At 42.3% G+C, this 23,901-nt stretch overlaps 1 protein-coding gene across 23 annotated transcripts in view; it reads right to left on the reverse strand.

Annotated features, from left to right (window-relative positions):
* The window catches only part of LOC126335720 (uncharacterized), a 201,009-nt gene that overhangs the window by 52,513 nt on the left and 124,595 nt on the right, over positions 1–23,901 (reverse strand). For 19 of the 23 annotated variants that reach the window (XM_049999192.1, XM_049999333.1, XM_049999296.1 and 16 more), the window contains 2 exons: positions 17,123–17,272; positions 9,109–9,258 (listed from right to left, as the gene is read on the reverse strand). The exons of 2 other annotated variants lie outside the window; for them this stretch is intronic. In XM_049999192.1, the coding sequence (XP_049855149.1) occupies positions 9,109–9,258; positions 17,123–17,272 (300 nt within the window). The remainder of the gene's footprint in view (positions 1–9,108; positions 9,259–17,122; positions 17,273–23,901) is intronic. 2 more of the 23 variants (XM_049999305.1, XM_049999225.1) reach the window with 1 other exon arrangement.

The raw sequence follows: 23,901 nt of genomic DNA on the forward strand, positions 1-23,901 counted from the left end.
CGGCATAAGGGAACACAGTGCTTGAAACATTTTTACATAGGGCTTGCATCCACTCCAACAACGAGAGTCTCATCCCATAAGTAACACACCTGTGGACAGTGTTGGGTGGAAATGCTACACAGAGAGGGAAATTAGGAGAATCCTATGTCCTACACTGAAGGTGCAGTCAGTGGAAACAGAAGAAGACCCTCAGGAGGATGCATCCACTCTGTTTATTCCATTCTGTGGAATATTATCTACAAATATAGGATGAAATCTACACAAACATGAAGTGAAGACCATTTTACACCTGCCAGTTAAAACATGGCTATAAAAGTCCCATGCCAGTTCTTCTTTTTTAAGGGCGCAAAACTGCTATGGTCAATAGCGCCCAGTCTGTGACTTAGGAAAAGGTAAAAATTCAAAATGGAAACCAGCAGCAATGGGAACGAAACTAAAAAAACTAAAAAAATTGGAGAAACTAAAAGCAGAAGGAAAGCTTAAAAAACCACTACAGAAAGGGGTTGTTTGTCCCAAAAAGAGCGTCAAATGACTGACGTCATCTCACTGGCACTAATAAACTCGAGAACGCGATCGGCTGAGCGCGTTTCATATGCTTACATGGACGATATTTCAGGCGACAGCTGTAGACGGGCGCGTAACGGAGTAAAATAGGGGCACTCAAGTAAAAAGTGTCTTACCGTCCACAGCTGAGAGCAGTAGGGTAAAAGTGGGGGAGGATCGCTGCTTAAAAGATGTCGATGACTAAAAAGACAGTGCCCAATCCAGAGTCTGGTTAAAATTACCTCCTCCCGGCAATGCATTCGGGAGGAAGAGGTCCAAGCACAGGGAAGAGCTTTCATGTCCCACAATTTATCATGGGGAAGTGTCGACCAATGTGCATGCCATAAAAGAACAACATGACGACATAAAACTGTGCTGTCACCGCCAGACACCACACTTGCTAGGTGGTAGCCTTTAAATCGGCCGCGGCGCGGTAGTATACGTCGGACCCGCGTGTCGCCACTACCAGTGATTGCAGACCGAGCACCGCCACACGGCATGTTTAGAGAGACTTCCTAGCATTCGCCCCAGTTGTACGGCCGACTTTGCTAGCGATGGTTCACCGACAAAATACGTTCTCATTTGCCGAGACAATAGTTAGTATAGTCTTCAGCTACGTTATTTGCTACAACCTAGCAAGGCGCCATATTCAGTTACCATTGATATTGTGAATCATGTACTGTCACGAGCGACATTCATCATTAATGAATTAAAGTTAAGTATTTCACCAGCTACGTCCGTTTTCCTCAATTCTAATTCCCTTGTCATGTTCCAGGCCTCACGCCAGCCTGCGTGAGCTAAAACGCGTGCATTTCGGCCTCCTTTAGTAACACTATGTTGGCTCTCCTGCCAACCACAACAAAAACACTCTGTAGATCGGCGAAGGGAATCGTCCTAATAGCTGGCCGAAGAAGAGAGACTGCAGCCTTTGCCGCTATATCAGCCGCCTCATTTACACAGATACCAACGTGACCTGGGATCCAGAGGAACACCACCGAGACGCGCCCCAACTGGAGCAAGCGTAGGCAGTCCTGAATCCAATGGACCAGAAGGTGGACAGGGTAGAGAACTTGGAGACAGAGGAGAGAGCTGAGAGAATCTGAACAGATAACATACTGTATCTGCTGATGGCGACAGATGTATTGGGCAGCCTGGAGAACAGCGTAAAGCTCCGCAGTATAAACCAAACACTGGGCAGGAAACCGAAATCAATTTGGGGTGTTGCCAACAATATAGGCACTCCCCCTACACCAAACAATGTTTTTGAGCCATCAGTGTAAATAAATGTGGTATCCTTCACTTGTGCGCATAGAGCAGAAAATGCCCGACAATAAACAAGTGAAGGGGTACCATCCTTAGGAAACTGAAAGGTCACGGACCAGGCAGGTCCGGGGATGGAGCCAATGCGGTGCTGTACCGCGAGTTGTTAAGAAAGTTTTAGGAAAGCGGAAGGAAAGAGAATGGAGCAGTTGACGGAAGTGGACTCCCGGTGGTGGTAGGGAAGAAGGGCGGCCTGCATACCCTACATACAAGGAGTCATCGAAAAATATGTCATGGGTCAGATTAGCAGGCATGGAAGACAGATGGCTAGCATAACGACTCAGAAGGACAGCTCGCCGATTGGACAGCGGAGGTTCAGCAGTCTCAGCATAAAGGCTTTCCACAGGGTTGGTGTAAAAAGCTCCAGACACTAAACATAATCCACGGTGGTTGATAGAGTCAAGACTCCAAAGAATAGACGGCCGAGCAGAGGAGTAAACTATGCTTCCATAGTCCAATTTCAAGTGAACTAAGGCACGATAGAGGCGGAGAAGGACCACTCAGTCCGCTCCCCAGGAGGTACCATTCAGGACATGGAGGGTGTTGAGGGATCGCAGACAGCGAGCCACAAGATAGGAAACGTGGGAGGACCAGCACAGTTTTCTCTCAAACATAAGACCCAAGAATTTAGCGACGTCCAAAAATGGAAGGTTGACAGGACCTAGAGGTAAGGAAGGTGGAAGAAACTCCATATGACGCCAAAAAGTAACACGAACGGTCTAACTGGGAGAAAAGCAGAAGCCTGTTTCAATGCTCCAAGAGTGGAGGCGATCGAGACAGCCTTGAAGAAGTCGTTCAAGAAGGCTGGTCCGTTGAGAGCTGTAGTAGATCGCAAAATTGTCCACAAAGAGGGAGCCTGAGACATCAGGAAGGAGACAATCCATAATTGGATTTATGGCATTGGCAAAACAGTACAACACTTAGCACGGAGCCATGGGATACCCCATTTTCTTGGGAGAGAGTAGTGTTCACCCGCACTCTAAATGTGTGCTCTGCCATAAATTCGAGAAGAAAAATGGGCAGTCGACCTCGAACCCAAGAGAACAGTGTGCGGATGGTGCCTGTCCTCCGACAGATATCGTATGCTCTCTCCAGATCAAAAAATATTGCTACTGTTTGGTGTTTCTGGAGAAAATTGTTCTCATGATATAAGTGGAGAAAGCAACAAGATGGTCAACTGCAGAACAATGCTTTCAGAAACGGCATTGGGCAGGTGTTAAAAGACTGCAGGACTACAGCCACCAAGCTAAAAGGCAATTCACAATATGCTCTAAAACCTTGCATACACTACTCGTGAGAGGATTGGGCCGATAGCTAGAGGGGAGATGTTTGTCCTTTCCAGATTTCGGAACAGGAACGACGATAGCTTCCCGCCATCGTCTAGGAAAAGTACTGTCAGTCCAAATTCGATTATAAAGGCGAAGGATATAATGCAGACTATGGTATGATAAATGCAGCAACATTTGGATGTGAATACCATCCGGTCCTGGGGCAGAGGAGTGAGAAGAAGAGAGTGCATGTTGGAGTTTCTGCATGGAGAAAACAGTATTGTAGCTTTCGCGATTTTGAGAGGAGAAAGCAAGAGATCGCACTTCTCCTGCACGTTTCTTCGGGAGAAACACTGGCGGGTAATTTGAAGAGCTCGAAATCTCAGCAAAGTGTTGACCCAATGAGTTAGAAATTGCGACGGGGTCCACTAATGTATCATGCGAGACAGTGAGCCCAGAGACCGGGGAGAAACTAGGCGTGCCTGATAACTGTCAAATCCAGCTCCAAACTTCCGAGGAGGGAGTGAAGGTGTTAAATGGGCTAGTAAAGAAGTTCCAGCTTGCCTTCTTGCTATCGCGGATGATGCGACGGCACCGCGCACAGAACTGCTTATAAGGGATACAGTTGGCCAATGTAGGATGGTGTTTGGAAACGCGAAGAGCAAGTCGCCCCTCACGTATTGCGTCACGGCATGCCTCGTTCCACCAAGGAACTGGGGGGTGCCGGGGCAATTCGGAGGTGCGAGGTATTGAACGTTCCGCAGCTGTAAGAATAACATCTGTAATATGAGTGACCTCATCGTTGACGCTAGGAAAGTGACGGTCATCGAATGTTGCTAGAGACGAAAAAAGTGTCCAATCAGCTTGGGCAAACTTCCAGTGTCTTGACGCATAAATGACAGTTGTGGCTGCAATCGAAGGACACATGGAAAGTGGTCACTCAAGTGTGTATCAACATGGGCGAACCATTCAAAGTGCCGAGCTAGCGGAACAGTACCGACCAAAAGGTCCAAATGAGAGAGATTTGTCGTGGAGGCAGACAAAAATGTAGGGTCCCCAGTGTTGAGGCAAACAAGATCCGCTTGATGGAAGACGTCTAGCAATAGTGAGCCACGCGGACAAGGATGTGGAGATCCCCAAAGCAAGCGGTGGGCATCGAAGTCCCCAAGCAGCCAATACGGGGGTGGAAGCTGACCAAGAAGATGAAGGAGATCAGCTCGTGCCATTGATGTGGACTATGGAAAGTATACAGTACAAAGAGAGAAGGGGTATCCAGAAAGGGAAAGACGGTCAGCGACTGCTTGGAAGTGTTTAGGGGGATTGGGTGATAATGGAGAGTATTATGGAGAAGAATCATGAGTCCTCCATGTGCTGGAGTGCCTTCAACAGAAGGGAGATCAAATTGGACTGACTGAAAATGGGGGAAAACAAAGCGGTTGTGGGGACGCAGCTTTCTTTCCTGAAGACAGAAGATCACCGGCAAGTAGGATCGTAAGAGGATCGTCAATTCATCCTGATTGGCTCGAATGCCGCGGATATTCCAATGGATAATGGACATAGGGTGGACAGAAAATGGAAGAATGTGACCAAGGTTGCCGTCAACTCAACGGCTGCTCAGAGCTCGCGACAAACAGCGTGGAATGGCACTCAGCCGAAGGCAGAAGAGCCTGATCCATAGGTTGTTCAGGAGCAGCTCCTGCCACCAGTGATCGGCTGGTTGATCAACCACCAGCAGTGTGCTTCAGCGACACAGAAGACGGTCAAGGGCGGTTACCGCCAGGTGGTGCTGTAGAAGAGACACGCCGTGACAGAGAAGGAGAGGAACTGGGTTTCTTATTAGCCTTCTTGGAAACATGATGTTTAGATGAAGGAGGAACCGATGGTTTTGAAGTTGGGGTATGTAAAAAATCTTCACGAGTATGCTCTTTTTGGAAGTCCGGGTGTCTGACTTTTGGGATAGAGATTTAGCGGAACCCGATGAAGGGTGTGCCGGGAGCAGGTGAAAGTGGGGAGGTTGAATGGGAGATCTTTGCGCTGGCCGATCTGACGATCGTGTCACTAAAGGTGAGATCACAAGTCTGAGTGGCCGCCTCCTTTGTTGGCCAAGGAGAGGTAAGGACAGTGCTGTATTTTCCTGTCTGAGGCACAGTGGGCTTTCGACTGGCGAATAATTTTTGAACAGCAAAGGTCCACAACTTTTCCTTCACTCTGATTTCCTGATTGAGCTTTTCGTCTTTAAAAATGGGGCAATCTCGAGAGGAAGCAGCGTGGTCACCCATACAGTTGAAGAGACGAGGGGATGGAGGTGGACAAGCACCCTCATGGGCGTCCTTGCCACACGTAACACATTTGGCCGGGTTGGAACAGGACTGGCTTGTATGATTGAACCGCTGGCACCGATAGCAACACGTAGGGTTTGGGACGTAGGGGCGAACGGAAATTATCTCATAGCCCGCTTTTATTTTCGATGGGAGTTGAACTCTGTCAAATGTCAAGAAGACAGTACGGGTTGGAACGATGTTCATGTCAACCCTTTTCATGACTCTATGAACAGCCATTACGCCCTGGTCAGACAGGTAGTGTTGAATTTCCTCGTCAGACAATCCGTCGAGGGAGCGTGTATAAACAACTCCATGTGAGGAATTTAAAGTGCGGTGCACTTCCACCAGGACAGGGAAGCTGTGGAGCAGTGAAGTATGCACCAATTTTTGTGCCTGGAGGGCACTGACTGTTTCTAACAATCAGGTGCCATTCCGTAACCTGGAACAAGACTTTACAGGACCTGCAATTGCATAGACACCTTTCTGAATAATGAAAGGGTTGACCGTGGAGAAGTCGTGACCTTCGTCAGACCGAGAAACAACAAGGAACTGTGGCAACGATGGAAGAACTGTCTGTGGCTGAGACTCAGTGAACTTACGCTTGTGAGCAGACATAGTGGAAGATGAGGAAACCATTGCGGAAGAATCCCCCATGATTACCGGCGTCTCCGATGGCGCGCTCCTCCCTTGTGGGGACCCTCTCTGAGGGCACTCCCGCCTTAGGTGATTGTTCACACCTCCCGAGACATGGACGGAGAGACCAATCGGCACTTTTGGAACGTTATCAGCTCGGGTAATCACCCCTCCCTGGGCCTGGCCGTTACCAGGGGGTACGTACAAGTCCTACCTGTCTACCCGGGGCGGGGAATTACGCGTTACCCCGTCGCCGGCTACGCAAGAAAATGCGTGGGTCAGCCTTCGGACACGCACAGGGAGGAAGAAAGAGAAAGGGAAAAACAAAGAAAGAGAAAGGAAAAAACAAAGAAAGGGAAAGGAAAGAAGAGGGGTCTCATATGCCGCAGCGGAGGAAAGGGCAAAGAGTTAAGGAAAAGAGAAGGACAAAGGAAAGATCAAGATGGGGAATACGGAAGGATGCGGAAAAGGAAGGTATGCAGCCTGGAACGGAAGGAGGGCCGCATTAGCTCGGGGTCCCATGCTCGCTACACATGTATCCACAAAAGAGTTGTGGACTCCCTGGAGGGCCCATGCCAGTGTGGCATGTAGAAAGGTCAGACAGTCAGACAGTACATACAGTCAGAGATCATTATTGTGACCAATGGCATATCAAGGTGCAACAGCCTAACATGTCCGTACTTGCAGAAGACTGGCTATTGGAATTAAATGGAATGGATTATGACCATCTAACGTTTAACTTCTGGAACTGTGTCATTATAGAAAGAGTTGAATCAGACAACGGATGACCAATAGTGATAGTGGCTACATTGTTAGTAAGGCCTGGGAACCTGTAACACAGTCTGGTTAAGGAAAGGAAGGAGATATCCCACAACAAACTGATTTCAATAACAGGTGATTCAAGAGTGGAGTTGCTTCCAAAACATACCCCTATGAACAAACCACGGAAAAAGCAAGCTAAGAGGGAATGGGATGAGGAGATTACTATGTGGCAGCTTCTGCACCCAAACGAAGGACGGAGTGCCAAGTTGGAGGACGAGGCTGGAATTGGAGGGAAGAGGGCTGCGGGGGGGGGGGGGGGGGGGGGGGGGGGGGGGGGGGGGGTGAAGACCTGTGCCAGCTTGAAGGCAGTCAGTTCATCAGCACACCTCATAATGGCAACGAGGTTATTTGCTGAAATATTGTGCCTGTTATACACTGCCTTCCTGTGAACTATATCAGTTATTAAGAAATTGCTTTTTTTAGAAGTCGTTTTTTGTTCTAGGGCCGGGTTGCCTTTTATATCCTCTTTGCTTTGGCCATCACTGGTTATTTTTCTGCCCAAAGTTCATCAACTACTTTTAGCATTTCATTTACATAATCAAGTCCGCAGCTCGTGGTCTCGCGGTAGCGTTCTCGCTTCCCGAGCACGGGGTCCCGGGTTCGATTCCCGGCGGGGTCAGGGATTTTTCACCTGCCTCGTGATGACTGGGTGTTTGTGTCGTCTTCATCATCATCATCAATCATCCCCATTACGGTCGGAGGAAGGCAATGGCAAACCACCTCCACTAGGACCTTGCCTAGTATGGCGGCGCGGGTCTCCCGCGTCGCTCCCCTACGCTCGGTAAACGGAGTATGGGACTCATCATCATCATCATCTACATAATCAAATTCCATCAGTAACACATGATTTAATTGAACCACAATCCATTACTCTTGTTTCACAAGGGCCATTCAATAAGTAGTGCAACACATTCTTCCGCACCTGAATGGTTTTATTTGAGATTCCAATTTCACCATATTATTCCCCATTCTTTTGGACATAAACCCTAGTTAGTAACATAATCCCCGTTCAGTGTGACACCCTTATGCCACCTTACTGGGAGGGCCTATGTGCCTGCATGGTACCACTCTACTTGTAGACATTGAAGCCAAAACTTTGCTGCTCAATAACCTCCTCATCATCCACATACTGCTTCTCGCAGAGTGCATCCTTTATTGCACAGATGGTCCTTCATTGCTCTTTAAGGTCTTCTGGTAGGTGGCAAGGAACCAAGGGAGCACACACCTAACAAACCGGAAAGTGAGATATCAGATACGTATGCATGACCTTGTAGCAATGACGACGTATGCCTCACCCAAGTCTCTGTAGACATTCTGCAGGCACCTATGAATATCTGCAATGTTCTGGATTTCTGCCAAAGGAAACTGAATGATAGTTCTCTGCTTGCAACATACCTCTGTTACAGATGCCATTTTGAAAACTACATACAGCACTGCCACTTATTTGAACTTCATCAAACTATAGGGGCGGAAGCGCGAATATTCTACGATGACCCACAACAATATGCCCCGATTTTCAACCAACACAGACTGAGAAAAAATATGTGTTGCATTACTTACTGAACACCCCTTTTGCTTTTGCAACCTTTTCTCAAGACAATATCCATACCATTCAAAATCTCTTCAAAGTCCTTTTGCTGTCTATGGCAGAATTATATTGTCCCTGCCTAACATCAGAGTTTTTATTTGTTCTTTCACTTCTTTGCTTAGTACTGCCTTGTCACGGGAGTTCTTGATATTCACAAAGCTGCATCACTTTTCTCCAAAGAAACCTCTCGTTTTCCTATACGCAGACACTCTTTTTCCCCAGTTATGCAAGCCTCTACAGCCTTACATTGCTCGTTTAGCCATTGCCACTTTGCTGTTTTGCAGTGCCTGTGTATCTAATTTTTTATGGCTCTATAATCACATCTTTCAGCTCCCTTGGCTGCATTTTTTTTAAATTTTCTTCTTTACTCAATTTAATCCAATGTCTACTGTGTTACACAACTTTACATAAGGGTTCAACTTCAATCACTGTTTTCCAAGCAGGAATTTTAATAGTGATACTCAAATTTAATTCATCCTATTAAAGGCACAGACCCAAGACACATTTACCAATTTACAATGCATAAATACCACACTTTCCAAACTCTATGTGTAATGAAACATGAAAACCCTTATCAAACAACTTTTGTGAAGTTTAAAGTGTCAGATATTACCCTGGGCCTTTGAAAGCTTACAGCTTTTTGAATCAGATTTATTTGTAGATACATTAGTTTTCACACTCGAATTTGGTCCATCCAATCCATTATGCATGCACTCTCCTGGCACTGAGGGTGGTATCTTATCTTCACATCCATTTCTATGACCTGCAAAGAAGTATGAACAAAATCTTTTAGTAAGATCATGTCAAACAAAAGGAAACTGAACAAATGTAACAACTGTTCTTGTTGGTGTTTTTGTTGTTACACTACTCTATCCTGTGCAAGCCTCTCCATTTCTCCTTAGCCGCTGCAACCTACACCCATGTGAACCTCATTTATAGAGTCAAGCATTGTTCTATCTCTACAATTTTTACTCCTTACCCTTTTCTCTATAAACAAATTGATGTTCTTTTAACTGATCACATCTTTTAGTAAAGATGTTCACAAATTATTTTTCCACCCAATTTGATTAAGTTCCTCTCCATTACTTACTCATTTTACCTATCTAACCTTCAGCATTCTTCTATACTGCCAGATTTCAAACTATATTCTAGTCAAATACCTTCGGAAATGTGATTCTTCAATGTCTCCCTGTGTAATTCTTCATAAAATAGTCCATAGGCAAACAAGCAGACATGAGTGGACAATGGGAACAACATTTTTTTTCCCAAGCAACCATGCCGCTGTCATGTAGTGTGTTGATGAACTGATCGATTAGAAGTTGGAGACTTGCACTGGTGGCATCTTCAATGTTTCTCTCCCTGAATCATATTTGTTATGTGATATCTGCTACCTCTTCTTAAACAGACTAAATGCAGGTTCCTGGGCATTACTAAGAATGTAGCCACTTACACAACTAATCAGCTGTTCACTTATTGAAATATAACAGATTCAAAGAATGATACTGGTTGCACCAAGAATTTTGAGATGAAGATATGACAGTTCAAAAGAATCTGGCTTGTGAGATCCAGTTGTTAAAAGCTCCAACAGAGAGCATAGGTTTTACTAAGACTTGCATGAGTTCCAGACATTCAAAAAGAGGGTTGGCTTTACACCCCAATTGTGAGCCATATTAATGTCCCAACTGGCACACTTGCTAAATACCCTTAGGCTGACATCATATTGTCACAGAAGAAGCTGAGTAACACCATAGTGTAGTGGTTATGATACTAAACTGTTGCATGGAGGGTCACGAGTTCAGATCTCACCTGGACTGTACAATTTTAATTTCTATATTCGGTTCGATCACATTCTAGAAGTATCCATAAAGGTGAAGAATCACTGGACTGGAATGTTCTGTAGCTGTATATATACTGTTTGTGTTCTGGCTGGTGCAGATGACTTCATAAAATGGTGCCAGTATATTGAATCAATGCATAAAAAAAGAATTACATGCAAGAAGTTTGAATGGCTTCGAAACGTAGTATCGATGTCTGTGATGGACTAAGCAACTGATTTCACAAGTGTTCTTTGTCAGAGAGTGAGAGAGGAAATTCAGAAGGCACTTGGATTGCACGGTGAGCAAAAAACAGAGACGCTTCAAGAGGTCATAAGAGAGGAAGTGGAACGGCATTGAACCCAATCTCTCGTCCTTCATTTCCCTTTAAAAAGGTGATAAAGTCAAGACCCAGGCGGAGTTACATTCCTACAATGCTGCATGAGGAACCTGTTTGGGCTCCAAGGAAGACTGACATCTGGAGCACCCAGGATAACCAACCAGTATGTTTCCACTGTGGATGACTGGGACATGTGGTGATGACTGGGACATGTGGTGATGACTGGGACATGTGGTGTGTTATTGTCGAGAAAGGCGGCGGATATTTGATGATGCCTGCGGCAGAAGACAGCAGACCGATCTTGGCAGACACCAACTCCGGGACAACGAATGTGAACAAGATGATGTGGGTGCAGGACGACGTAGGTTACCATTGCAACAAGCTAGCCGCTGGAGAGGATGCTCCCCAACACTCTGATCAAAGGTCTTAATCACCGTTTAGAAGCTCCAACTGATCACCTAGCCGTTGCAACCTGGAAAACTAAAGGGTGCAACATTCCTTGGAGGTGAGAAAACTCCTCCGCTGTCGATTACTCCAAAAATGATAGGAAACTATATCGATATTCTCATGGATGGCCAACCAGCCCAAGCTCTTGTGGAATCTGGAGCATCATATTCAGTCATTTCGGAGAAGTACCACCATCAGTTGCTAAAAACCATATTCATCAACAGCAAAACATCTCTCCTGAAGGTGGCTAATGGGAAATATGTAAAACATACAGGAAGCTGTATCATACATGTGGATATAAGTGGCCATACACAGCCCTTAGAATTCATCATATTACAAGAGTGTAGTCATGATGCCATTCTCGGATGGGACTTCTGAGACTTTTTGAAAGCTTCTCAGGCAATTATAGATTGTGGTTGCTCGGAGATTACACTAGATGAGATACTGTGGACTGGAAGATGTGCATCTGAGTGTGTGGAGACTATGTGTGCTGGATGAAGTGATCATTCCTGCAGTCAGCGCTAGAAAGGTAACAGTCACGTGTGATACTTTGCATCAACCCATGGATCTTGTAGTGGAATGTAAGAGAAGCATACCACTGAAGAATAACTTGGTCATCCCAGCCTCTGTCGTCTCATTTAAGAACGGATTCATTGAATTGTGGATAATTAACTATCGCCAAGAATCACAGATCCTTCCAAGATGCATAAACCTCCCATGCTTAGTCAGTGGGCGAGATTAGTGCTACCACTATGAGACAAGATCTTCTAGCTCAACCATCACCATATCTCACTAAGGAACAACAGAAGAAGCTACTTGCCATTCTTCAAGAGTTCTCTGAATGCTTCAATCCACATGTGAAGAGCAAATTAGACAAATCGACTATGAAGCACCGGATTAGCAATGGAGACTATCAGCCAATAAGCCAGAGAGCATACCGTGTGTCAGCAACAGAACATTGAATAATTCGCAATGAGGTACAGAAAATGATGAAGAATGTCATCATTCAGCCTTCGCAGAGCCCATGGTTGTCACCAGTGGTCCTGGTCAGGAAGAAGGATGGCGGTTGGTGCTTTTGTGTTGATTACAGGAAGCTTAATAAGATAGCTAAAAAGGACATTTATCTTCTTCCACAAATTGATGATACACTAGATTGTCTGAAGGGGGCTAAGTTTTCTCAATCATGGACTTGTACTTGGGATACTAGCAAATTGAAGTAGATGAGTCTGATCATGAGAAAACTGCATTCATCACCCTTAAGGGCCTGTATGAGATTAAGGTAATACTGTTTGGTTAGTGTAATGTACCAGCAACTTTTGAAAGAATGATGGATAATCTTCTAAGGCAGCTGAAGTGGACGATGTGTCTTTGTTATTTAGATGATATTATAGTGTTTTCAGGGACATTTGATGAACAAATAAAAAGACTGAGGGCTGTTCTTAAGTGTCTCCAACAAGGCGGACTGAAAATTAATCCAAGAAAGTGTCTCTTTGGAGCAAAAGAAATCAAAATAGGTGGACACCTTGTGTCAAACGAAGGTGTGTGGCCAGACCAAGAACAGGTGAGATCTATAATGGAATATACTATTCCTAAAAGTATTAGAGATGTGAGAAGCTTCCTCGGATTATGTTCACATTACTGTCGTTTTATCAAAGACTTCTGTATCAAAGCCAGGCCATTCCAAGAGTTATTAAAAGCTGATGCTAAATTTATCTGGGGCAGTGCTCAACAAGATTCTTTCGATGTGCTGGGAAAAGCTCTGACAACTGACCCTGTACTTGGTCTGTATGATGAGAGAGCATCTACAGAACTACACACAGATGCCAACAGGTATGGGATTGGTGCTGTTCTGTTGCAAATTTCGGATGGAAAGGAGAAGTTTATAGCCTAAGCTTCTAGGACACTTACAAAAGCCGAGAGAAACTACTCAACTACAGAAAGAGAATGTCTTGCTATGATCTGGGCTGTGTGCAAATTTCGACATTATCTCTATGGAAGGCCATTCACAGTTGTTACAGAGCATATTCACTTTGTTGGTTGACAGGTTTTATAGATCCAACAGGACGACTCGTCACGTGGGCACTACATCTTCAAGAACATGACATTACCATAGTGTATAAAAGCGGAAGAAAACACCAAGATGGCGACTGTCTCTCAAGAATCCCTGTGCAACAAGACCATCAAGACTTTGATGAAGATAGTGACTGTCTCGCTGCACTCCAGGATCTCTCTGCTGAGCAGAAGGAGGATGCCAAGATATTTTAAATTATGCTTGCCTTAAATCGGTCAGAGGATGTGAAGGGACAATTTAAGGTGGTTAATGGATTACTTTGCAAGAAAAACTTTGATCCGTTAGGAAAGAGGTGGCTACCAGTGATTCCTAAACACATGCACTTAGATGTTCTACAGAAATTCCATGACACACCTGAGGCCGCACATTTAGGATTTATTAAGACACACAATAGAATCCACAAGAGAATTTTCTGGCCAGGTTTATTTGGGAGTGTCCATCACTATGTGTCGCACTGTCAAGAGTGTCAGAGGAAAACGGCAGATTCTCAGAAACCACCTGGCCGACTCACCAATTCCACCAGCTGAAACACCTTTCCAGCGTGTTGGGATTGACCTCATCGGACGATTTCCAACATCTGCTAGTGGCAATAGATGGATTATTGTTTGCACTGATTATCTGACACGCTATGCCATTACAAAAGCTGTGAAAACAGCCGAAGCATCCGATGTAGCCAAAGTCATCACGGAGGACATTGTATTAAAACACGGGCCCCAAGGTAATTAATTATGGATTGAGGGAAAGTTTTTTAATCGAATCTCATGAAAGAGATAAACTGTCGGTGCAACAATACTCATCACATGACAACTGCCTACCATCTGCAAACTAATGGGCTTACTGAACCCCTTAATAAGACCTCGGCCGACATGCTATCAATGTCCGTCAGTGTTCAGCAGAGCAACTGGGATCAGGTGCTACCTTTTGCGATGTTTGCCTACAACCCCACCAAACAAGACACCACAAAATTTAGGCCATTTTTCCTGGTGCATGGGCGAGGCGTCGACGACAATGGACACTGTGTTTCTGGTACATCCTGATTACGTCAATGATGACTACATCGACCATGTGTAAACCAGAGCTAAGGAAGCTCGGCAGTTAGCTCCACTATGCACCCTGCAGGCTCAAGAAAACAATCACTGAAGGTATGACGCGAGTCACTGCCCAATTGTCCACCAGCCTGGTAACCTCATCTGGATCTCCACACCTGTTTGGAAGGTTGGTCTCTTTGAGAAGCTCTTCAGGCGCTACTCTGGACCTTATAAGGTTGTAAGTCAGTTATCTGATGTTACCTATGAAGATGAAGATTTTGACCCTGACAGGAGACGACGAAAGATCAGAGATACGGTCCAAGTCCTTAGAATGAGGCCCTATAAGGATCCTGCAACCTAGGGTAAATTCGAAGCTCCTGCAAAAGGCAACAAACAGAAAGGTGACAAAGAGCATAGTGGTAAAAGAAGTTCTAAAAGATCACCGCCAGCGCAAGAATCAGTCATCAGGAGTCGGAGTATGTAGTATCGATAACTCATTCCCAGATTAGGAAGACGTAAGCTGGCCGCGATGGTCTAGCGGTTCTAGGCGCACAGTCCAGAACCACGCGACTGCTACGGTCGCAGGTTCGAATCCTGCCTCGGGCATGGCTGTGTGTGATGTCCTTAGGTTAGTTAGGTTTAAGTAGTTCTAAGTTCTAGGGGACTGATGACCACAGCAGTTGAGTCCCATAGTGCTCAGAGCCATTTGAACCATTTTTTTAGGAAGATGTAACACCGAGATTCCGTTCTCTTAAGGAGGGAGCAATGTCACAGAAGCAGCTTAGTAGCTCTGTGATGTAGTGGTTCGATACTAAACTGTCGCATTGAGGGTTGTGAGTTCAAAACTCACAATGTTAATTTCTATATTCGGTTCGAGCACATTCTAGAAGTATCCACAAATGTCAAGAATCATGGTATTTGCAACTTTATGGATTTTATTGGATGCCTTAACAACTTAAAACTTACGGATTTTGACATCCTCATGAGCTTTGATGATGATGCTTTTTTCGTCCGAGTGCCTCTATAAGAATCCCTGGAACTTATTGGTCACAGATTTGACATACATATTACCAATGTACAGCCATCTACTTTCTTGTAATATGGGTCCACAGCTTCTACAATTTTTTTAAGTGGCATAATCTTGCTTTCAGTTGGTAGAATTTTATTTTATGATTACAGCTTCTGCATTTATTGTTCTACGTTGAGGTTGCCTTTTATATCGTCTCTACTTTGGCCATCACTGGTTATTTTGCTGTCCAAATAGCAAAACTCATCAACTACATTTAGTACATCTTTACATAATCTAATTCCTTCAGTAACACATGATTTAATTGAGCCACATTCCATTAATTTTGTTTCACAAGGGCCATTCAATAAGTAGTGCAACACATTCTTCCGCACCTGAATGGTTTTATTCGAGGTTCCAATTTCATCATAAAATTCCCCACTTGTTTGGATACAAACCCTATTTAGTAATGTAATCCACGTTCAGTGTGACAGCCTTATGCCAACTTACTGGGAGGGCCTATATACCTGCATGGTACCACTCTACTTGTAGACATTGAAGCCAAAACTTTGCTGCTCAGTAACCTCCTCATCATCCACATACTGCTTCTGGCAGAGTGCATCCTTCATTGCACAGATGGTCCTTCATTGCTCTTTAAGGTCTTCTGGTAGGTGGCAAGTAACCAAGGGAGCACACACCTGACAGACCGTAAAGCGAAATATCAGATATGTATGCATGACCTTGTAGCAATGACGACATATGCCTCACCCAATGACTCGCCATGCATTTTTAACTGACAAGTCTCTGTAGACATCCTGCAGGCACCTATGAATATCTGCAATGTTCTGGTTTTCTGCCAAAGGAAACTGAATGATAGTTCTCTGCTTGCAACATACCTCTGTTACAGATGACATTTTGAAAACTACATACAGCACTGCCACTTATTTGAACTTCATCAAACTACAGGGGAGGAAGAGGGAATATTCTACTATGTCCCGCAACAAAATTCCACATATTTTCAACCGATACAGACTGAGAAAAAATATGTGTTGCATTACTTACTGAACACCCCTTGTGCTTTTGCAACCTTTTCTCAAGACAATATCTATACCATTCAACATCTCTTCAAAGTCCTTTTGCTGTCTATGGCAGAATTATATTGTCCCTGCCTAACCTCAGAGTTTTTATTTGTTCTTTCACTTCTTTGCTTTGCCTTGTCACATGAGTTCTTGATATTAACAAAGGTGGATCACTATTCTCCAATGATGCCTCTTGTTTCCTATACACAGACTCTCATTTTCCCCCAGTTACGCATGCCTCTATAGCCTTACATTGCCCATCTAGCCATTGTCACTTTGCTATTTTTCTCTGCCTGTCTATCTCATTATTTAGGGGTCTACAACCCCATTTTACAGCTCCCTTGGTTGCATTTTTAAAAATTTTCTCCTTTAATCAATTTACTTCAATGTCTAGAGTGTTATACAACCTTACATATGGGCCATACTTCAATCACTGTTATCTAAGCAACGGTTCTCCTCTGCATCTTGAGCTTGAACGTAAATATATCATGGATACAAATAGAAACCATTTCTGCTGAAGTTCAAATGTTAGTACAAGAGTCTGGTGGATATTTACAACAACATGAACATGGCTGTACAGATAGGCATCATACTCAGGAAGGCAATTCAGTCAGAACACATGAGGCATCAACGCTTTCTCTCGACTACATCTGTAATTTGTAATCTAACAGGAATTTTAATTGTGATAAATTCAATTGATCATATTAAAGGCAGAGACCTGAGATACATTTACAAATTTACAATGCATAAATACTAGGTTTTCCAAATTCTATGTGACATGAAACATAAAGGCCCTTATCAAACGTAATTTATGTGAAGTTGAAAGTGTCAGTTATTATTACCATGTGGCTTTGAAAGTTTACAGCTTTTTGAATCAGATTTATTTGTAGCTACATTAGTTTTCACTCTGGAATTTGGTCCATCCAATCCATTATGCATGTACTCTTCGGGCACTGAGGGCAGTACCTTATCTTCAAATCCATTTCTATGATCTGAAACAGGCACGAACAAAATCTTTTAGTAAGAGCATATCAAACAATATGAAACTAAACAAACGTAATAACAGGTCTTGTTGGTGTTTTTGTTGCTACACTACTCTATCCTGTGCGAGCCTCTGCATTTCTCCTTAGCTACTGCAATCTACACCCATGTGAAACTCATTTCTAGAGTCAATCATTGTTTTGCCTCTACAATTTTTACCCTTACACTTTTCTCTATAATCAAATTTATGATGTTCTTTTAACTGATCACATCTTTTAGTAAAGATGTTCACAAATTATTATTCCCCCCAATTTTATTAAGTTCCTCTCAATTACTTACTCATTTTACTCAACTAATCTTCGGCATTCTTCTGTACTACCAGATTTCAACTACATTCTAGTCAAATACCTTACAAAATGTGATTCTTCATTGTCTCCCTGCGTAATTCATCATAAAATAGTTCACAGACAGACAAGCAGTCATGAGTGGACAATTGGCACAACATTTTACCAGGCAATCAGGTAGCGTGTTGATGAACTGACCGACTAAAAGCTGGGGACTTGCACTCGTGACACCACCACTGTTTCTCTCCCAGCATCATATTTGTTGTTTGCTATCTGCTTCCTCTTCTTAAACAGACCAAGTGCGGGTTACCTGTCTTTTCTACATATGTAGCCACTTACACAACTGATCAGCTGTTCACTTGCACAAATTTCAATAGATTCAAAGAATTACACTGATTGCACCAAGAGGTGAGAGATGAACACACACTGCCCTATATTTACACACAGACAGTGGGCACCAATGGGCATAGCGGAAAACAGTGCTCAAAACATTTTTACATATGGCTTGCATCCTCTCCAACAACAAGGATCTCAACCAGAAGTAACACACCTGTGGACAGTGTTTGGTGGAAAGACTGCACAGAGAGGCAAATTAGGAGAGCCTTACATCCTACACTGAATGTCCAATCTGATTCGTTAGAATGACTATAGTGAACAGCAAAATGAAATATGCCATTATGTTATAGGAAAGAATACACCCCCCTCCCCCTGCAATTAGGAGGCAGAATACCTACACAGACAATATCAAAGAACAAGAAACACAGTGCTGGGACACAGGATCTTACAATCTATCAATGAATTGCACAAGAAATGATGGATTCAAACTGCAGAAAATCTAGATTTCACCAATAGCAGTAGGTAAAGCACAGTCCCTCCTAAGGAAACGAGGTGGAGCAAGTCATCCAGAATCAGGAATCTGACCTAACACCTACTCAAGCAGCATTGCACATGAAGAAATACGCTGAAAACATACAAGTTATCCTGTTTTCGAAAAAGGAATTAAGAAATAACATAGGAACAAGAGAGGGAGATAAATAGAGGGCACTAATCACTAATCTCTCTCTACCCTTCACAGAGGACACAGCAATGAAATCCCTCAAAAATGTGAAAGCTGCTGAACCGGAGGATATATTTCCCAAGTTAGTTAAAGAACTAGGAAGGAAAGCATTACAGTGGCTAGTACAATATTACATAAAATAGTACACAGCAGAAAAATCCCTCAGCAGTTTAAAATTTTAAAAACTATTGCTATACTCAAACCACGGAAACCTACAGAAAACCCAGTGAGCTATCATCCATTTGCACTAATAAGTATTTGTTACAAGATGTTGGAAAGACTTCTGTATAATCAAATATACTGAGGTGACAAAAGTTATAGGGTAACTTCTAATATAGTGTTGAACCTCCTTTTGCTTGGCATTGAGCAGCAACTCAACATGGCATGATCTCAAGAAGTTTTTGAAAGTTCCCTGCAGAAACATTGAGCCATGTTGTCTCTTTAGCCATTCATGATTGTGAAAGTGTTGCAGTGCAGGATTTTTGCACAAATTGGTCTCTCAATTATGTCTCATAGATGTTCCATGAGATTCATGTCAGGCAATTTGGCTGGCCAAATCACTTGCTCGAATTATCCAGAATGTCCTGCAAACCAAAATGTTTTGTAAACTAATTGCGAACAATTGTGACCCAGTGACAATTACATCGTTGTTTGGAATGAGAAGTCCATGAATGGCTGAAAATGGTCTCCAAGCACCCGAACATAACCGTTTCCAGTCAATTATTGGTTCAGTTGGACCAGAAGACACAGTTCACTTGTTTTAAATAGAGTCCACACCATTATGGAGCCACCACCAATTTGCACATTACTTCGATGACAACTAGGGTCCGTGGCTTTGAAGGTTTTGCACAACGCTCGAATGTTACCATCAGCTCTTACTAACAGAAATCGGGATTCATCTGAACAAGCCACCGCTTTCCAGTCATCTAGGCTCCAACTGTGCCTAGTTATGCAATAAGGATCCAACCACCATTTTCTGGATTTTTTTTATTTATATTGCAAAATGTGCTTGAAAGTGTGTACAATGTTATGCAAAATAGATACAGCTCCTTTCTGTAATGTGCTACCATCTAGAGAGTGCAGAACCGATGGCCAGCACTGTAATTAAAGGTGCAGTAATTTGCAATAAGGAACCAAGTCATGTCTTCATTAGCCGTCTATGTGTAAGTGTTTTTGTTATGACTGAATTGAACAAATTATTGTAGTTTTGGTTTATGTTATTCATATGCATAATATTAAAACACTTCCTTGGGAGAAATCAATGACAATGAACTAGTTATCTAGAGGAAAATACCCAGTCTCTTTGTGTTTACATGACAATGTGAGTTTGCAGGTTAGTGGAATAAATAATATTTTTAATACTTTGTGCACATCTGGAACATAATATTTTGTAGGTGATATTACTTACAAGGCCTTGCTTGTTATTGTTGCAGGAAGAGTGTGTTACAGAACAATTTCAACAGACCCAACATGAATCAAGAGAAAGTGAGGTTAGTATAACGTTTTAACTCACTTATTTTTTATGACTGTCATTGATATTGAACTGGATGATATATTCTTGGTACTGTGTATTAACAAGAGCCTATTTTTGTGTATTACAGGAAGAAGATGGAAATATCATATGTGGCTTAAGACGAGGTGATTGGATATTTATGGATCTATTGATACAGAAAATTCAGTTAAGGTAAATGATGCAGAAGACAGCTATATTAGTGCTGCACATAAACATAAAGGGCAGCCCACAAAAGGAAGGAAGACAAAATTTGGAGGTTTGTCAAGAGAGCAGTGGAAGATCCTAAGAAACAGTAACAAAAAATATGTCTATGCTACAAAGAAATAAGTGGAGCCAAAACAGTTTAGAGATTACATCCGTAACTGTTCAAGAAGATGTGGTGACAAAATAAGCATACAGGAGAGGAAACTGCTTTGATAAAAAGTGAGAATTATAATATACAAACTACAGTGTTAGGTAGAGTGATTAGGCAACATGAAGTCTGCTGTCACAGATGAAATAGAGACAATACTAAAAGTACTTACAGCAGGATTTACACAATAAATGATATTACCTTTTACACGGATTTCTTCTGTCAGACATTGCTTATTTCAACAAAGAGGGTGAATGCAGCAATGAAGAAGAGCAGATCCAAAGATAACAATGCATTACTAGATAAAAGGGGACGTAGTGGGGGTCATAACAAGATTACAGATCAGCAAAAATGGGGCATTATGCACAAGTAACCAAAATATGTACGTCACTACAGTAAAAACAAGTCAGATGCAGAATACATTTCAACTGATTTAACGATAAGCAAAATACTTGAATTATATGAGGAGGACAAAAGTGATACTGTCTCATTTTCCAAGTATAAGGAAGCATTTCTGAATGAGTTCAATTTCAGAAGGAAGACAGTTCCAAAAGATACGTGTAATGTTTGTGACAAATATAAGGCACAAGTTGTAACAGCAAATGCTGCAGTGACTAAGGCAATGCTCAAAGACCGGCATGACAAACACGTATATAGAGCATAACAAGCTCAGAAAATGCTGAAAGATAATATGATTAGGGCTCAGGAGGAAGATCAGATTGAAACATTCACTTATGATTGCCATTACCATGGATACCAACAAATATCATCATCTACAAAAGACAACTCTGGGTGTACAACTGTGAAATCCATACTGATAAATGTAATGAAGCACACTGCTATACCTGGACTGAAGGCACTGCTGGCCATGGGGTTCAAGAAGTTTGGTCACATCATCGACGCCTCATACTTCACAATAAAAATTATGGTGTGAAGGAATTGGTTTTGTGGTCGGATTCATGTGGGGGACAAATCCGTAATATAAAAATGGTCTTAATATTACAAGCAACTCTAGAAGAGCATAGTTCTTTGGAGACAATGACATTGGAATATCTTATCTCAGCCCTTTTTTTCCCCCTAATGATAGTGACTTTGGTGATATAGAATGCACTCTGAAGATCCAGGACAGAATCTATACGCCAGAAGAATACATCCGTGTAAGGCAGAGGACAAGGAAAAAGGATCCCCTACAGGTCCATAGGATGCAAAAACATGACTTTAAATGAACCACACAACCTGAAAAGAGAACTATTAATAGGAAACAAGACATACATCAGAACAAAGTAAGAAGGCTGCAACTCCATCAGATGAGAATCTTAAAGAGCAAACCCTTCTCTGTATTTGTGAATACAGAATTAGATGAGAATTTTGTTGAAGCTGATGTGAAGAAAATAAGAGCTGGTTGCCCAAAGTAAACTTCTCATTGCTCCTGTTACCTTTGCGGCCTAACGGAAAGCCTATATCACAGCCAAAATTGGACAACATCGCATGCATTATGAATCGCATTCTGAGTAATACCACCAGGTTTTACACTAATCTTTCAGTAGATTGCGGTATTGTGGATGGTACTGATGGGGTTGATGGAGAGCTGGACTTCATCTTAGAATAACATTGGATTCATTATGCAAAATGTATTATTTTTCTTGCTATTGCATTGCATTGTGTTTATACTGTTTGGCAAATATTTGTACTTTAATATATTACTACATGCAAACATCACTACTGCCATGTTTATTAAGCTCCTGCTGCACACTACCCAGTCCCTCAAAATACAACACAAAAACTCCAAGTACCATTTCATCTTACCGAGATAAGCAATAAGGAACCAACTCCCATTTAGGCCCTTTCCACCCAGGGAAATCTATATTTTATACTTTTCTTTATTTTAAACATTAGTATCTAAAATGTACATTGTAATAAGATTCTCACCTTGTTATAGTGTACTTCCAGAATTTTATTTTTAATGTTTTGCAAAACGTGATGTAGCTCAAAACTATAAATCTTGAGTTGGTTCCATATTGCATAACTGGGCCCATCTGATATGGTAATGTGTCCAGGAACGGTGCTGCAGGTGATGTCATGCTGTTAGCAAAGGCATTTGCAGAAAATGGGTAGGAGAGGTAGGTCTTTTTTAGGATAAATCCAGACAGCAGGTTCCCCTGCCTAAAGAGTATCTCCAGCGGTTTAAAAAATACTGAAACAACCACTCACAAGACAGATTTTAACACTTCAAATATCACACATACCAGATGTCAGAAAGAAAAACAAACCATTGAAAAGAGGAACATGGGGCATTTCACAGACTTAACAATCCTCCATGAAAACATGCAACCAATAAAAAAATAAAATATAACTATTAGAAGTTAAGCTCCAAGCTCTGACTGCACAGTAATTTGGGTTACTGAGCACTAGTGTAGAGACACAGAAATCCAACATATAGTATTATCATTGTATAAAATGGCAAAGTCTTACTACAGAACTGCTTCAAGGGGTGGAGGATCATGCATTTATATCAGAAAAGGAACACAGTTCAAATCAATACATGACCTCGGTACAGTAAGTGAAGACAAACACTTTGAAATATCAGCTATTGAACTAACAGGGCTTGATATCTCCAAGAAATAAATCATTTTGTGTGTGTATAGATCTCCCAGTGGTAGTGTGGATACTTTTTTCAATAAATTAAAAGAAGTTCTAGATAAAGTCTCAAGTAAAAAGGTCAGCATAATTTTGTGTGGGGACATTGACATCAACACTAATATCATAAATGAATCCAGCAGCACCCTCATTAATATCATTCAAAGTTTTGGCATGTCCCTATTGGTCAATAGTGCAAGAAGTGTTACTACAATGACTCCATCAGCAGTTGACCATGTGGCCACAAATATGGACAGGGAAAAATCTGATGTAGCTGTAAAAGATCTTGGACTATCAGACCATCTCTGTCAAATAACAACAGTAAAATCAGGCATCGAACCATTCCCTAAACTACAAGCCTGCAAACAACATCCATCAGAAATCAAAATACAAGATTTTTCAAAAGAAATAGCAACACAAAGCTGGGGTGAAGCATATGAGGAAACCAATGTGAATAAGAAATTCACCAAATTCTCCACATTATTTAAATTGAACTTTGAAAAGGCATTTCCAAAAGTATGCATGTCTGTATCAACATCACACAAAAACAGATGGATAACAGCAGGTATTAAGAAGTCCTCCCAAACACTTAAATACCTCAGTTCCATGAAAAAGAGTCCCAATGATGCAGAATTCTTAAATTTCTATCATAGTTACAAAAAGATCTATAGGAAGGTCATGATCACTGCAAAGTCATTTAATGACAAAATAATATATAATGTAGATAATAAAAGCAA

Source organism: Schistocerca gregaria, chromosome 1 (assembly GCF_023897955.1).
Source record: "Schistocerca gregaria isolate iqSchGreg1 chromosome 1, iqSchGreg1.2, whole genome shotgun sequence".
Lineage (NCBI taxonomy): Eukaryota > Metazoa > Arthropoda > Insecta > Orthoptera > Acrididae > Schistocerca > Schistocerca gregaria.